Below are 17658 nucleotides of genomic sequence, written 5' to 3'. Positions count from 1 at the left end.
CTTTCCCATATACCGCCATAGATGCAACTGACTGGGTAAGTTTATCTTCCCAACAAAATAGTTCAGTTCATCAACATGCCATATTGGAATCCAGAATTCCATTGGTTCTCATAGGCCCAGCTAAAACAACTACAGGTATTTCCGTACATGCACGTCTAAGTATTCAAAAGTCTTCAGTAACTTAACTTTTAACAACTACACAGCACAGAGATGCTTACAGAAACAGACAGACAAGTAATTGGTTAAAAATGATGTAAGCATACCCTGTGCAGTATTTCCAGAACTCTCAAAGCTGTGTGTAGATAACTGGTAAGTGTTCTTCTATCAGAAGGCGCCATGCCAATCTTGCACAGCTTCAAAAGGTGGACTACAACATCTTTGTACAGTTCCACTATCTTGAGGAACAACGGAGGTTCAAGTAGGGACCACCAATTTTCTGTCAACACACAGTGAACACAAATTTAGTACACGTCACTACAACATTATGTAATCCTCTGAACTAAGAAACATGTTTGGCTAGAAAGCATCATTATAAGTTACTAAAGGCTCTCAAAATAGCTGTTTTAACACAGAAAATGCTCTATTGTTACACACCAATGCTTAAGTCTCAAAGTCTGCTCATCCAGACTAAATGACAGATGGCTCAAACCCTGAAACCTTAAGTGAACAGTCCCAAGAGCAATAGGAAATGATGGAAAAGGACACACAGTTCAACAAATTATCAGTCTGCTCTTCTTTACAGCAGACAAGCTCTTTTCTGCCACCAAAAACTACTGAAAAACACATGACACAGGTTACAAGGCAAAAAATGACTGAGGAAGAAGGAAGTATTCACTCAAAAACATATCAATTAAAAAGGAAATATTCTGAAACCTCTATTGTTTAAGCTGAATCTCAGCTGACAGGAATCAAACTAAGAAGTTATAAAGAAGTAGAACTAAAAAACAGCTATTTTCAGCCGCACATTTGAAGATCACAGCTTAGGATCAGTGAGAAAAGATGAACTGTTCAGAGGCAACAGAACAGGTGCACAGTCAAAACCAGGACAATTGAACATCTGCTCTGCAACAGTTCTTCAAATTGCTCAGAGCTTGCTAGCTGTCTGACCGCATAACTTTCACTTCAAAGCACAAAGACAGTATCAAATACACTGAACTACATGGTTTAATTCCTCCCAAATGGAACCAGTCCAAAAATTACAATACCAGATCAATTCACAGAGATGGCCTGTTAACTCACCCAGAAGCAACAGAATAGGTGTTTTCTTGCACCAGGCAATATTAAGCCTTACCTTTCTCACTGGGGAGTTCTACAGGACTGTAAATACACAGCAGGCACTGCCAAGACCAGATCTTCACTGACAGAGTTTCTATACATTTTCATCTGGAGATCCTTAGTTTTAACAGTAAAGAATTCAGTTTCTTACCCAGAACCTTCAGAGGAGCTTTTTCCAGGTTCAGAATAGCTGCTCCAAAAGGAATAGCTAATGTTGTGAAGTTGTTTGCATCACTCATCAGTGGGCATTCCGGTAGAGTGAGGTACAGCCTCAAAGCTTCAACATCTGGTAAGGAGCTGGTCAATTTGGGAATAAGGTTCTTTTCCAAACTCGCTGCCACCTATAGCACATCCAAAAATTCTGTTTATTTTAATGCAACTGAGAATTTAAATGCCCACTTACGTAAAACTAACATAGAAAACAATAATTAAGAGTTCACATTAGACTAGTATATACTTAGAAAAAGGACAGTATTGTAAATACTCAAATACAATATGCTGATGTGTTACCTGTCACAACACAACACAGTTTTACACATTTGCAGTTGATCTGTTCTTGAGTAAAGCGATATATTTAAAGGGTTGGATGGAGCAAGTGCAACAACAGTATTTCTGGACAACTGGAACACAGAAAGATAATCCCAGACTAAGGAAAATACGCAGCACAGACCTGTTGTGATATGTGAGTGTGGTCAGGCTGTATGAGTTTGTGAAATAGCAGTCTAGCGGCATTCATATCAACCCCTGAGAATCTAGTGCTGGTTTTGTAATGATCATCATTGCTGCAGAAAGAAAAAGAATACAGAGAAAAAACTGAATCCTGTATTTCCTCAGCATATAATCCTCAGCAATTCAAGATTTTTTTTCCACCTTGAATTTTAGTCCTAAGGCATTGAAATCTGAGAGATCACAGTATCAGACTTCCATTTCTTGCACGACCTTAGAAGCAACTGAAAAAAAAATTATTCTCTAACTGGAAGACAATCACATAAAAAGACTAGGATCTAAACCAACCTGTGCAGCAAATTCCCTTTGAATTATAAACAACCTGTGACTGAGAAATGTAATGAGCTTTGCTGGCTTACACGGCAGCAGCCAGGCAGCACATGCTTCCCAGGACAGGCAGGGACATGCTGCATTGGGGCCAGCTGACAAAACACATGGCAGTAATGCAGTTAGAAGCTTAAACTGAGGGTATCAGAGCCCCAGGAAGATAAGGAAACCCAGGGAAGGTGTTATATCTGAAACAAGACACACTAGGAAGGCAGCCATAACTAATGCTGTCCACAGGAATGCTTGTTCAAAAGCCTAACCACTTACCTCAAAGCCAAAAAGCTTCCATTCAGGCACCCAGCTGAGGAGAATGTTTCATCAATTTCGCTGAAATTGTTCACATGAAATGTTACATTTTGTTTTCCTTTGACAAATTAGCATTTGCAATAAAAACCCCTGAATTTAATCCCTAATAAATTACATCATACAAAGGATGGGACTCTGACTCGAATGTGACTAAATAATGCTAGATAAAACCTCCAAGACTCAATGCTTGAGACAACTCAAATCACAGCACGTCTTGCAATTTAATTGCTTCACATCCTCCTTTACTTAAGTAGAAGCAAAAATCTTTAAGCTGTTCTCATATTCCCTTACATGTACTGCTATTTTTCAATGTGCAATTAGATACTTAACTTAGTCTTGTATAGTCATCTAAACCAGGACAGAGGTAACACAGACTCAAGGATCTAAACTACTGAACAAGCATGACAATGAAAGCACAGCAAAAGCTCTGCATGTCATGAAATCAGAGATTAAAAATAGCTTTGCTATGTACACACAAAACCCTATTACTGCCCACTTCATTAGTAAGGTTATGAAAGACAACTTCCTTTCTCAACATCACTTACTTGGCTATCTCTACAGGAAGTCTTCCAGATGGGAAAGTCAGCAATCTTTGAATAAACATTTCATTCACAGTCCAGATCTGCTTCAAAAGGTCAGGATACCTAAAATCATCTGGTGGGACCATGTTCTAAATTTTTAAAAAAGCATAAAGGATCAGGCACATAAAATTGAATTCCAGAAAAATCATCCCTCTTGCTCCCTTCACCGAGTGACAATTAGCCTACCCAGATTATTCCTACCAAGTGCACCCAAGGATCTGAAAGCAGAGCATACACCAAAACCATCTCTATCAGCACGTTAATTCACGCAATAGCTTATTCAATGGCAATCTCCTTACACATACAGTGCTTTTCAATATGATCTAAACAAGCTTTAGACATGAGTAGCAAGCATCTCTTCTCTCCAGCCACTATGAGCTCACTGCCAAGCTGTGAGCGTACAGAAAAGGAGCCATTCTATTTTTTAGACAGCTGTTCTTCCACCCCACATCCATCAGGCTCCTCTGGGAACGAATCCTGTTTCTCTGAACACGCACTGCATCATCAGATGAGCTGCTGCTCACATCAAATGAATTCCAGTAAGATTTCTAACATTTAAGGGGAGGATAACCATGATCCATTTTTTTGAGTAGGAGCATTGGTTCAAAAAGAGAGAGCAAACAGCATCAAATATTAAACTAATGAAAGGAAATCTCCTGAGCATGCAATCTGACAACATAACTGACCCAGTACAACGACTACTATCTGTTGCCAAAAATCCCATCCTACAGCATCGGGACGAGGAATCCTCTTGCTGTTTCTCTCGTGTCTAGCCTAAGTGTTATTTAGCCCACAAGGAAACAACTCAGGGAACCAAACTGCACAAAAACTGACTTCAGAACACAGATTTTGGCTGTGCCTCCCTAACTGGCAAGAATACCCAAGTCCCAGGGGTGCAGTACTCACATAACTTTGACAGAATTCAATACAAATTACCAAACTAAAGAGTACTAAAAAGGACACTTTTGCAGCATCAAAGTTCATCTATTGCTACTATTTTTTGTACAGAGCTAGCCACAAAAACTGCATTCATACAGCCTCCACCTCAATCAGTCAGAAACTACTCCAGTGATTATGAAAATTGCACACAAGAAAGTTTAAGCTTCAATAGGAAGTTTCGAGCCTATATTGCAAGCAATTTTTCCAGTCTACACCTGCTAGACAAGTTTCTCACAAATACAGCAATAGTTACAACTCAATCAGAATTAAGAAAAATAGTAACTTAGAAAAATGCTGATTCTGTACAACCAAAACAGGCTCTGAAGACTGCTGCAAGGCTGATCTGTACTCAGTTTTTCTTGACACGTCTCCCCACTAAAATCCATTTTCCTTTGTGTCCAAATTAGTTTTCATCCTACGTACTCAGCTCTTGATGCTTCATTAATCCCTGTGGTCTAACATCTTATGAGCTGTATCGGAAACAGTCCCACCTATTTTCATCTTGTTTTTACCTCCAAACTCATCCTCTAATAACATTTCCTTTCTATCATACTTCCACACTGCCATTTTTACTGTAAAGTCCTTCTAGATTTTTTTTTTACATACTAGAATTCTTGCTCTTTTAAAACTTAAGTTTTAAGATTAGCATAAGACTAGCACAAACTACATCATCACCTATAATTTTTTGCAAAAACCTGTGTTTCCTTATCACTGTGGTATGCTAAAACGCCTACAGAGAGTAAGACAACAAAGCTGCAACCAGGAGTTGCTGAGGAGGACTGGGCTGGAGTGAAGAGCTCAAATAGTCAATCGATTTTTCCTTTATGGCATGAAAAGAAATGTATTCATCCATCAAGAAAAATGCTTATGCCAAAAAGTCTCAAGAACCTCTTCACAGCTAACACTCACTAGCAGAATCTAAGTCCTTAGCTGCTACACTGACTTAGTGCCTTTTGCTTCCATACTGCTTCAAAAAACTTTAAAATATAGTCATGCACCTTCAACACCAAAATCTTTTCAAATGCATCCGAAAAATTAAAATACAACTTTGACAAGCTTTAGAATCAAAGCATATTTCATTTGTTACCTGTGGATAAAAGTAGTGTGCAAAACTTTGGTCCCCACCAGAGAAAATTCTCTTTACACAGTAACACTCCTCACTGTCTGCAACAGGAATAAAAAACAGGCCACTGTGAACATGTGCAATTGATATTAACATACTGCAACCAACACTATTAGAAAAAGGTTACTTTGTTGCAGAACCTCACTGAAGCTGGTCTTTGCAGTACAGAAATAGTTAAGACCATCTTTACTTGAGGTAAATGCTCTTAAGTTTTAGCCCTGTTGCTACCAAAGGACCTAACCCAATGGCACAGGTAAGCACGTTATTTCCTACAGCAGGAACCGACTGCGGACAACAAAGCATGGGGGGAACAAACTGTTTGGAAAAAAAGTGACTATAGCTCGTATGTAGTTTAAACCCCAAGATTTTTAAGACATTATAAAGAAAAAGAAAAAGAAAACCAAGAAGTAAATCTGCCAGGTGTTGCTTACCTGTGGTCATTGGACACAGAGTACTATAGGGAATCCAGTTTCCTTTAACTGTGAAGGGACTTTTCCTGTTACTGGTTGTTCCTGTGCCTAATTGCCCATTACCTCCAAGTCCAAAAGAATAAATTCTCCCAGAAGAAGGAACGAATGCAGAAGTGTGCTGCCTAGGGCAAAGAGAAGTCAGTAACAGCACTGACTGACATAGCACTGTAGCATACTGTGTGCAGGCCAGTCCAAGAACTCTGCCACACAGCATATTAAGGGCCCTGTCATATCCAACGCTCCACTTCTCTACTGGCAATGCACTGCCACTGGCAATACTCCATTTACACTCCAACAGGCAATATTCCATTTTCATGGAAAAGTTCATGGAATGGATATGTCAGTGCTTCACCCCCATATGACCTTTAGAGCATATCTCTAGACTTTCAGAAATGTCCAGTTTCTACCAGACTGCCTGCATCTCCTTTCCCCTCCCATCCCTCTCACCTCTGCATGCCCTCTCTCCTATCAGGAGCCTGTGAAGAACCAGTAGCAATTTGTGTAAACTGTCAAAAGGGAATGAATGCATTGCAATACCAACCAAACTGCTACAAAGATAGCTTTCCATTTCATTTTGTCTTCTGAGAGTGCAATTCTTTGGACAAGAGTATTTTCACATGTGCAGGAAATTTTTCCAATTTCTTGGGTGCTATTATAAAATACACAATAAAACCCCACATAATACTGAATGGCCATGCAGTATTACGGGAATTTCATAATACAGGTTGTTTCCAAACTTTACACTTATCCTCAGTGATGCTCATGTACCTTCCCAAACACACTTATTCTTTAATAGGAAATGAGAAACTGACAGCAATGAACACCTTCACACTTCATATTGATTCTTTGCACATTCAGATCGGAGACTCTCAAATGTGTAACTTCCTTCAGTAGTTCTGCTGAATGCTTTAAAAATCCCATTAAGGTCACTAAATATCTTTCGCAAAGAGATCATCTTGTCTTTCCTAACCACAAAGGGTAAGGAAAAAAGTCACTTCATATTGCAACAGATAGGAAGTTTTATACAGGACAAGGTATCTGTAAGATTCATAGTGCTAGCACAGAATGGACCTTCCCTGCCGCAAGTGATCTGCGTGACAACACTTCCCATAAGTTCAAATACTTTCCTTGGGTTTATCTCGTGGCTGGTAGAGTTATGACCCAACTGACCATAGCCTCCAGCTCCAAATGTGAAAACCCCACCTTCCTAAATAAATAAATGATTTGCATTAAAATGATGGCATATCTCAGAACAAGAAACTTAAGAGAAATTTGGGTTTAAAAAATCTCCTTGCCTGTTGATTTTGGAATTGTGGAGAAAGGAGAGAAAATACACGTGCAACAAGGTCCTGAGACACAGAAGGGTCACAAGTTAACCGCGGTCATGCAAGTGTGGTACAGCTATTAAGTATTACTTCACTTGTTTTAAGTCATGCTCGTGTAGTTTTCACATTATCCTACAATGCTCCTGCCATTAACGTGTGCCATTCATATATACTAATTCTTGTTTTTCCTCTTTTCCAGTTTTCTTGATCAACTTCAACAGTATATAAACTTACACTAATTGAAAAGTATCCTTTGGCTTTGAAACTCTGAAGCAATTACCATCCAGGAGGTGCCCTCTTTAGGCAGACGATGCAGAGTATGACTGAAATGGCTTCATTATTTGAAAGCATACAAAAACCCAGAAAATTTCAACATTGTTGTAAGGAGAGGAATTTTTTTAAGTGTTTTTGATCAATTTAATGAAGAAATTAACCAAAAAACTTCAAATGTTAAACAAAAAACATTTGCAGAAGTTATACAACTTACCTTACAAACACTTTGAAACTTTCCATTTTCAAATGTTTTGAAATTGTAAAGCTGTTTCTTTCAGTCCTACTCTGCATCAGCCTGGACCTCAGCTGGAACTCATCATTAAAATGGCAGCATCCGCTGAGAAAAACCAACAGCCTCAACCACTGAATCAGGATAACAAACAGTGACAGGATTCTCTGAATTTCAGAAGGATATGGAGAATGCTCTTACACACATACACAGCATTGGCTACAAAAGGTATATCAAAGCCCTGCTCTGCAAGGGACAATGGAGCTATGCAAATGGATGACAAATATTTGTAGAAACATTTGCAGTACATTCAGTATGTCAATTGAGTCCATAACCTTTAAAGCAACTTTCAAGTTAACTTCTATACATGAAAAAGGAAAAAACATTCAGAATGCAAGTTACAGACTGCTGTTTGCTTAACATTCTGCACTTCCCTATCAACTTCAGGATAACGAAGTAGCCATGTCATTTTCCATCAAAATGAGAGAATACTTTAGGACAAAAAATAATTACTTGTGAACAGTCTTTTCCTTTCACTGTAGAAAATTAAGCATGTGTAAACAACAAATGATGAGCACATTTAGGGAGATACTCTTCAAAACAAGTTTTAACTTGTTGCAGTACAAAAATTCAAACTAGCATATTTTAAAAAGCTTCACATTTTCCAAAAGGAAGCAAAACACAGATTTATATTTTGTCTCCAGAATTAAAGCATTAAAAATAGTTACTTTCAAAGTCCTAATGCTTTCTGTAAAAACAGTCTGAATTCAACACATTTGGACATGAAATGGCTACTGTGTCACCTGCCCAAATCTTGAACAGACAAAAATCATTTTCTATTCCTATCCATGGTAAGCTCAAAATATTCTGTTTGTAAATTGATACTTTTTAGTGAGAGTAAAGAGCAGGAAATGTTGAAATGTGAATACACAGATTTAAATGCTGAAGTCTAATGCAACCATTAAACCCAGAAAGAAAGGTCTATGAGTCAATCATTTAAAGTAAGACATAAAGGCACTTGTCACTTGATGCTTGAAATTGACCTGCTGGATCTCCAGAGGACAAGGGGCTGCTGAAACCTTCGGGAGAGGATCAGATCTGCGGGACCACTGCTCCGACAGACCCATCACTCCAGGAGGACTGCAGCCACCATTCAATGGGACTGCTGTCAACACCCTGACTGACAGGTGTCAGGTTACTTGCTGACTGTCAGTGCTTTTTTTGGGTTGGGTTGTTAATTTGTACTGTTATATTTGTTGTTGTTTTGTTTGTGTTTCATATTAAATTGTACTTCTGACTCAGAGTGCCGGTTTGCTTTCAAACCAGCACACCTGGATGCATTAAAAAAAAAAAGAATATCTTTAAACACACTGTACCTTTGTAAGGGCAGCAGTATGATCTTCTCCACAACATATATGAACAACCTTCTGACTCCTCAGTGACTTTAGCAGTGTAGGAACATACCTGTCTGAAAGGTTTAATAAAGCAGAATGTCATTTATTTTAAAAATAAAAATCCAACCCCAAATACTTTTGCTCATTTATTCTGATTTGGTTCTAGTCAGCAGACACTTGAAATTTGTTAGCACAACGCCATCACCATGACCAAGTTTATGATCTCGGAGATGAAGTGTTACTATAGAAAAAAGCAGGGACTACTACACTGAAAAACGTAGGAGGCCATGGTCTCATTTTCACTAGCACAGGATGATCAATGCACAGATCATTAAATACGGAACAGTACATCAGACCTGGCACCAGCCACGAGAAAAGAAAACCAGTAATAGCTGCTCTGAGATGTTTGCAGGTTTCACGTCTTCAAAGTGTTCCTGTAAGTTGGTATCAGCTGGTATTCTTTGGAATGTGTACTTACACACATTTTAACATTGCGGAATGCAGAACAGAATAGAGCACTGAACAATTCTCTAAGGTACATTCCAAGCCCTTTGATGTCCTATGATCATACTATGAATAAGGAAGCACAACTGACATCTCTCCATCACCAGAACAAATCAACTTTGTCATCCAGTTGCACAAAGGCAACTTTTTAAAATGTTAATGCTAATGTCTTAAAATCTGTCAGGTATGCTAACATGTCTGCAAGAAACCCAGCAATGCAAAAAAAGGGATTTTACTGAGAAGTGATGCTAATTAAAAAAAAAACCCACTAGGGTCATGCACATTCCAGAGGATATGCAGAAGCAGCTGAAGTATCCCATGAGAACTTGATTTCTGAAAAGTACTTGCAATTCTCTTATTACATGAATCTGACCAGATTTAAGGCATTAATTTGGATATGCATTTTATTAACAACACATTTTTATTATTTTAAATGGTGCTGACAACAACAAACCAGTGAGAAAATCTGAACTTGTAAGAATAACTATAGATTATTCATTACTAAACTGTGCATTACAGGACCCTGACAGCAAACACTCCTGTTTCAGAGCCCTGTGAGCAGATAGTGTCCATGTAACATCATATAGCTAACAAAACCAATTTCTTCTGGAACCTAACCATCATCACCCTAATAGAGGAAATTCTGGAAATGGTTAGCCGAAAATTGTGAATGATTATCAAAAGTGGCCTGAGAAAGGCGCATAAAAGTAAATGGTAGTAAAACAGTGAAGATGGCTTCAATGTGACTACAAAGGACAACCAAACAGTTTTGACAGACTACTGGTTTTGCCAAGCAATTTCATCCACCTAAAATTCACTTCAAACTGTAACTACTGCATAGCATCTTAATTCAATCCAATTCATAAAATTTAAGTCACAGAAAGATCCAGGACAGGGACAGAAAACAAGTCAAGCAGGCTAGAATTTCAGTGTAACACTGTCAGAATTCACACTATAAAACAGCTGAGGAAAACACCTCTGTGTCTTCCTTGTGCAATGACACCAGCACTCTCTGACAATATCCAACAACAGTTTGTTCTACCTGCCCCTTTTCTAGGAACACTTCTGTCTTCAGATTCACAGCTCAAAACCTCCAGCATAAAATTTTAGCGGAGAAATGTTTACTTACCATTATCATCATTAAGGCCCAGCTGCCCAAACTTGTTGCGCCCCCATCCAAAAATGGCTCCAGAAAGAGTTAGTACAAAGCTATGAGCTCCTCCTGCTGCAATCTGTGCAAAAGGGATTCCCAGAAGAGATTTAATCACATGTGGTGAAGTTTGTTTTTTATACTCGTAACCTAAGCCCAGCTGGCCATATTTGTTTTGTCCCCAGGAAAACACTTCACTTCCTGTTTGAAGGAAAAAAACAGACAACCAAGAAATACAATCAATTCAGTTTTAATTATACAGTGTTTATCCAGTATAAGAAAAGCTTAGAGTTAGAGCTCTTACGTTTGAGTTTGAAAACGCATATAAATTACTGACTTCCGAAACTAAGTGTTTTTTGTGTAATGTGAAGACTTTGAACTCAAATATTTCATTAGACTGGAAGTATTTAAATCACATTCAAAATGCTCAAAACTGCTCTTAACATTCCTGTTTCAACAGTGTCAGATAAACTGACTTCAGTTATTACGAAGCAAGATCCTGTTCCATTGGAAGTTCCACTACTGCACACGATTTTATGCAGAGATCTGCTGAAGTTGCATACAGGACATGCAAAATTTTCCAATTTCCAAACCAAAGCCTCATTGAGAATTTTCTAAGGGAACATGCTTAACTTTCACATAAAATTTAAGAGATATATTTTAAAATACTGTGTTCATTATATGATCAATGAAGCACAAGGTTAATAATGTCATTTCATGCTTTAAAAAGAAAAACCCATTTTGAAGAATTATAAATCAGAGAGCTATTTATGTCTTGACTGCCTCCAAAATAAAATATTCTATTGAATAACAAATGTTTTGCCAAGGTATGTACTATCATAAAGATCAACTTTTAATCACATGCTGACATGATACATTTCCAACAGTAGTCTTATCTTCAAACTGCTTCCTATGTCACTCCTATCTCCACCTTTCCAATAACAGCTTTATCAAGACAGGAAAATGATGAAACTCATCCCCTGGGGTACAGGTCTCTAGGATTTTATCTATTTATTTTAATAACAACAACCAAAAATCCCTGCAGTGCATGTCAAGAACAGAAACAGAGCTGCAAATCCATGAACTGGCAAGGATAGTGATGCTGTACTTGAAGCCTGCAACTATTTAAAACACCGAGTGAATTTCAAATTACAAACTCCTGTTATACTCTTGTACCTTTGACCAACAGAACTCTGCACAGCACAACTCTGACACTCCCCACCTCCTACTGCTGCTCTTAACTCAGGCAAAGTGTAAACCTCCGCCTGACTACCCTGAAAACAAAGGCATTTCTCTGGGTTATAATGATAAAGACACCTGAGAATACATAATGGCACAGAAAGCACCCGATCCGAGGCCACAAAGAGTCACATTCAGAACCAAGGCACATACAGTCAGTGTAAAGTACTATATTTAAAGAAAAAAACCCAAAACCACATTTCAGCACAGAAAGAACACCTCCCTCCCCACAGCTTCAGTTTATATTTTAACCACACACTGCTAAGAAACACTGACAATCTTTCTGGAACTTTTGTTTCCAGTTTCTAAGTTTCCATTAACCCTGTCAAGCAGCCACTTCTTCCAAACGCAAGTTTTGGCCACAATTCCCTTTGGTCACAATGGAACAAGCAAGCAGCAAATTTAAATTCACATTCATTTCTGGAGAGCTATGCTAACCAGACATGCAACACAAGTGAGGGCAAGTACCCATAATAAGTACCCAACAGTAAGTACTCATAGCCCCAGGAAAAATTTGAAGATAGAAGTTCACCGCTTTCAAAAGGTGAGTTCTAATACGACACTGTGTTTTAACTACAGAAGCATCAGAAAAACAGAGGCTTTGCCATAAAAAGCAGACAGGGAATTCGGTTCCCACGAGCCTCAGTCACTTGAAGTTACAGGTTAAAACAGACTAGTGACAAAGCAGCATGCCAGCAGTATCTAACAGAAATGGGACCAAAACAAGGAAACAAAATAAAAAGGAAGTTGCATGAAAGCCAGATGACTAAAAAAAAAAGAAAACCAAAGAAAAAAAAAGAGTAAGAAGTAAAAGCAGAACAACACAACATTTGTTCAAACATTTGTTTTTTAAATTCAAGTTCCCATCATTAAATCACACTACCCCTATCAACCTGAAATCCCACCTGTGTTAAGTGGTAGTATGTTTTATAAAAACATTGCCTTTTAAAAAAAGACAAAATAAATGTTGAAATCTTTAGAATTACCTAGTAAGAAATTATACAAAACTTCAGAAGAATTTGGCTTACCTTTTGAGAGTGCTAGGGAGTGATAATAACCACAAGCAACTTGAATAATTTGGATCTCTGATAAGCTTTTAATATTTCTATTGAGGTGAGAAAACAGGAAGGAATTAGGCTACTAAATCATGATATGAAATATAAAGTCACACCAAAGGGCAATATACAAAAAGTTAATCCTTTTCACTGAAGTATATATGAAATTAATTTAAATACCCTAACTTTAATTTGAAGCTATTTAGTAAAGTCTTAAGACAAAACTGCTTCTTTTCTAACACTTCCAAGGACAGGTTCTGTGTTATTTTTAAATTAATACCATAATGGAGAATTAGGGAGGCTCATGTGCCAAGAAGGAGACGTCACACAGCTGAATAGAGGAAATGAATACAGAATGCAAGAAGAAACTGATTCTCACTTTATAGTTTCCAAAAGAAGAAAGGATTTACAGTCTTCCTTATATCAATGTCAGATATAAAAACAGAATTACTTTCTAGGAAAATCTGAACACTCAATTTTTCATTTCTACCAACATTAACTTCAATCAAAACTTCAGTTTATAGAGCTATTAAATGTTACACAATAGTATAAAGAAGTTGCAAATACATCCAAACCTGCATTAAACCTAGCATGCTATCAACTTTTGATGAGAAAAACAGAACTTTCTAAAGGGCCTGTGAGGTTTTAAATTTGATGCAGAAATAACACCTTTTGTATTTGTTATTTATATCTTTCATATTTATACATATGTCAGAGATAATCATGAAGTTCCAAAGAATTTTTACTTTTTTGTTACTTTTTCCTGTGTTTAAAAAAACCAAATTAGAAGAGAAAACCTCCAGCTTACAAACATACTGCTACAGAAGTCCCACTGATTACAGTGAACCTGCTCACCACAGTGAAAATGTGGAGTTCACGGAGCTGGAATGCTTAGAGCATTCTGAAAACAAGCAAGTGAACCTGTCCAGCACACATTTTTATAACTAGGAGGTATATTATTTGATCACAACTGATAAACTTCGGGGTGAAAACTGAAGTACAGCAAATGTACCTTCAAAGGTACTCCCACAACTGGTTTTTAAAGTTTAAAATACTACTTCTCTTCACCTTCTCCAAAATGGCAGTTATCAACACTCATTTACATTTTTAAAACAAAACACCCATCCTACTTGTCCAACATAACTGTCATTCTTAGTAGATGGCTATTAAAAAAACCAAGAAACAAGAACACCCCGAAAAGAACAAACCAAACCAAGCCAGTCCATAACACACTCCTCACATAAGCTGACTCAGAGAAAGGGAACTGCATGTCTACAGCATGCAAGTGTTACAGCTGATACACACTTTCTAATGGCTGGTTTTAATTCTAACAGAAGACTAGCTTAACCAAGGTGCTTTAAGTATATTACTTTATCAAAACAAGTTTTTATCTCCTATTTTTAACCTGGGGACTCTGATGCATTCCTCTGTTCCCGGCAAGCCGAGCTGTCCATCGGTAGCCAGGCCCCAAGCATATACCTGACCCTTGTCATTTAGTGCAAGAGTGTGGGCTTCTCCACATGATACAGCTACGATATTCTGGGCATCCAGTGCACCAACATGCTCTAAAAAAAATAAAATAGAAATAAATAAATAAATAAAGTTATTTGAAAAAAAAGAAAAAGCTTCAAACAATCTAAGGTCATTTCACACAGTTATACTCAGTACTAAAATACCAATTGAAATCACACTGAGGTAAGCCCTGAAGTCTGCCAAAACACCCTTTATTTAAAATTATAAGCATGGTATCCAAGGAGAAATAAGTTAAACCTGACACCCCAAAGCAATGAAGTAACAACTGTATCTGGAGCAATAGGCAGAAGTGCACAAAAAGTGCACCTTGATCATAATGGTTCCTTCTAATTTTGCTGTCTGAAAATGAGCACAGAAACTCAATTATCATTAAGGTCAAATAGATTATTGTCAAATGACTACATGCGTAGACCTTATGTAAGAGGAAAACATTCCACCACAGCAAATTAAATTCACCTATTCATTATTAACAAAAAAGCCTGCAAAACAAGGCAGGGCAAATTACAGACTAAAGCCACTGATTTTGCAATGAGCTACACAATGTCCTCTTTATAATGCAAAATACTGTAGAAACAGATCCTAAAGAGTAATTTTTCTAGACATGCAGTACATGTCTCTGAAAAGCACACACTAAAATATCCATGATTTTTTTTTTCCCAGTAGCCTGCATCAATACCTTTAAATACATTTGGAAACACTCAAAGTTTGGGTTTATGCTTACGATTTGTGATGAGAGGTCTAACACTTCTACTTCAGCAACAGTAAAGTGGAAAAATACCATCAGGGCCTATCACTAAGGTTGGAATTTTTAACAGCCCTGTTAAATAAGAGTCTGCTTGGGACACTTTATGCCCAGTTTTCAAACCCATCAGTTCTATTCCAGCCTAAGAATGGCACACCACTGAACAAACCTGTGTATCGTCAATTTAACGACCACTCTAAACACAGCCTTGCATGGCCTAAATCAACTTGAAAACAGTAGTCAACCTTATCTGCAACACGACAGGCACTCAGTTTCCAAAAAAAAGTAATGCAGGAAGCAGATGTCATGCAGCTGGTCTGACCAAAGAGGTTGCCACCCCAATTCACCCATTAGAGCCTCCCACAGCTCTGCCAGTGGAAGAGGTCACGGCAGCACTCTCCAGTTCCTGCACCGGCACGCCGATTAGTTCAGGGTACCTTCACCAGCTGCTAAACTAGCCAGGTTGACTCTGCCTAAAGTCAACTAAAGAACATTCACACAACCCCTATGGCAAGCAGAACTCTGTGGGGAGGAAAGAGGGAAGGCATGGCTAAGTAATGCCAATGGTGACAAGCAAGTGGCAAAGAAATGCAGTTAGCAACCAAATTATCTTCAATTAACAGAAATCCCATCAAAAGAGAGCATTCACCCCACTGTAAAGATACTGAGCATCTTTAAACTGTGCAAGTGAAGTTATTCCAATGTCATGACTTCATATTGCAGCGCTCAGCAGTACTGTCAGTAACAGCCAGGTGAAAGCAAAACCAGGGAGGAGGAAATTACAATCCTCATGACTAATGTGTCTGAGCATCTTGAAATAAGACATAGCAGGTGTTTGTCAATTACATATGAAAGGTCACACGAATTAAAGATGTTTTTGTTATAACTCTTAGCTTTAAAAGACAATTCAGCATCCTTTTCAAAGAGGATAAAACAAGTAGTCAGAGTAAGTTTGACAAGCTGACTTTCTCCTCATTTTCATGAAGTGGACATTTGCAGGATTAAAGTTTATCAGTTTTAACAGCCACATACTGTTTCCCAATAGAAACTCAAATTAGTTTCAAAAAGTTACATCTCAACTACATTAATAAAAATCTTTAACTGGCACCAAACCTCTGAATAAAGAACTACTAAAATACTACATGACGACTCATTTCCTTCGAAAAATTTGTGTCAATTACTAAGCCAAGTTGCAAAATTGTTATAGGAGTGATTAGAACAAACTGTTAGTAAGCCTTCCAGTCTGCTTACATTATGTTGTAAGCAGTGTGAGCAGTACTGTTCCCTGTCACTCAGAAGCACCAGCTATGACTCACATGCGAGCTCTGAAGGGAGTCCATGTGCACACTCCTCTGCAGTGCCTGCAAGATGTTTACCCACTCCTGCTCTAGAACTGCACTAGCAGGGAGCAGGAACGCACATGTAACATAGGTAGGAAGAAAAAGAGCCCAAAGAAGTTTTATATGACACCCTTCAGGCTTTTCCAAATCCTCTCCCTGCAGCATCTGCATATGCACGTCTTTTATCAAAAGTTTTCAGTTCTTAAAACACGTTGCTTTAATCAGCCCTCTCTCTACATCACATAGTAGACAACTGAAAACACACAGCGTGCTTCTCAACCATGATATGCCACATACTCATTTCCACGATATCCTAGTAGCCAAACCCATACAATACAGCACGATGCCAATCCATGTAGTGCAGCAGGTCACTTCCCCTCAAGATAAAAAACAGCCACCACGTCTCCCACAACCTCAGGTAAAGTGATTCCACGTGGAAACTAACAAATAGTGGTACTGTCCATCTGCACAGCAGGCAGGTGTGGGTGAACTGCCATGTTTCACAGCTAGCTGTTTCCAACTGCCACAAGAAGCAAATCCATGCAAAGGAATGCATTTCAAGTTAAAAATATGTCCATTCTTAAAAGAACTACTGTCCATGAATTCAGCACATGCATGGACACTGGCAATCTTGGGTTTGATGTAGCATAATAAAACAAAAACTGCATGCACAACCACAAGTGATCTCCAACTTACCGGGTCTTTTCCTGGCTTTTTCATGCCCTAGTTGTCCTAGATCATTGCATCCACATGTATAAACAGTCCCATCATCCAGGACAAAAACAGTATGTCTCAGTCCACATCCTACGTCTCTAACTCTTTTATTTAAGAAAAAGTCACTTTTTCTGGGTTCTAAAACAATCTCTTCATCAATTCCACCCAATCCAAGCTGTCCAAAAGATGCATTTCCCCAGCACAACATGTTTACACTTCTCTTGATCAGAGATCTTCCAACTTCACTTTTCTACAATATCCCTTCTGCATAGCTGTTAAAAAAAAAAGGGAAAAAGTACATTTTTCAGTATTATCCCCAACATTTATGTTATTTTCTGCACAGCATGCAATCCATGAGGTCACTTTCTATATGTCAATATATTAAACCACAGAACAATTTTTAAGAGTGTGAT

The 17658-nt window shown here is 38.1% G+C and overlaps 1 protein-coding gene across 3 annotated transcripts in view; it reads right to left on the bottom strand.

The window, feature by feature from the left end:
• The window catches only part of HERC4 (HECT and RLD domain containing E3 ubiquitin protein ligase 4), a 29297-nt gene extending 11844 nt beyond the window's left edge, over positions 1–17453 (bottom strand). For all 3 annotated transcript variants that reach the window (XM_009079124.1, XM_009079127.1, XM_009079125.1), the window contains exons 1-13: positions 17228–17453; positions 14322–14481; positions 12890–12966; positions 10602–10823; positions 8951–9042; positions 6827–6954; positions 5709–5872; positions 5242–5318; positions 3180–3304; positions 2596–2655; positions 1946–2057; positions 1427–1616; positions 264–436 (exon numbers count right to left, since the gene is read on the bottom strand). In XM_009079124.1, coding sequence (XP_009077372.1) covers positions 264–436; positions 1427–1616; positions 1946–2057; positions 2596–2655; positions 3180–3304; positions 5242–5318; positions 5709–5872; positions 6827–6954; positions 8951–9042; positions 10602–10823; positions 12890–12966; positions 14322–14481; positions 17228–17453 — 1806 coding nt within the window. The remainder of the gene's footprint in view (positions 1–263; positions 437–1426; positions 1617–1945; positions 2058–2595; positions 2656–3179; positions 3305–5241; positions 5319–5708; positions 5873–6826; positions 6955–8950; positions 9043–10601; positions 10824–12889; positions 12967–14321; positions 14482–17227) is intronic.
• Positions 17454–17658: the final 205 nt, after the last annotated feature.

This window comes from Acanthisitta chloris, unplaced genomic scaffold (genome assembly GCF_000695815.1).
Source record: "Acanthisitta chloris isolate BGI_N310 unplaced genomic scaffold, ASM69581v1 scaffold43717, whole genome shotgun sequence".
Taxonomy (NCBI): Eukaryota; Metazoa; Chordata; class Aves; order Passeriformes; family Acanthisittidae; genus Acanthisitta; species Acanthisitta chloris.
The sequence above is the reverse complement of the archived record's forward strand: the minus strand, read 5'-3'. Positions and strand labels throughout refer to the sequence as shown.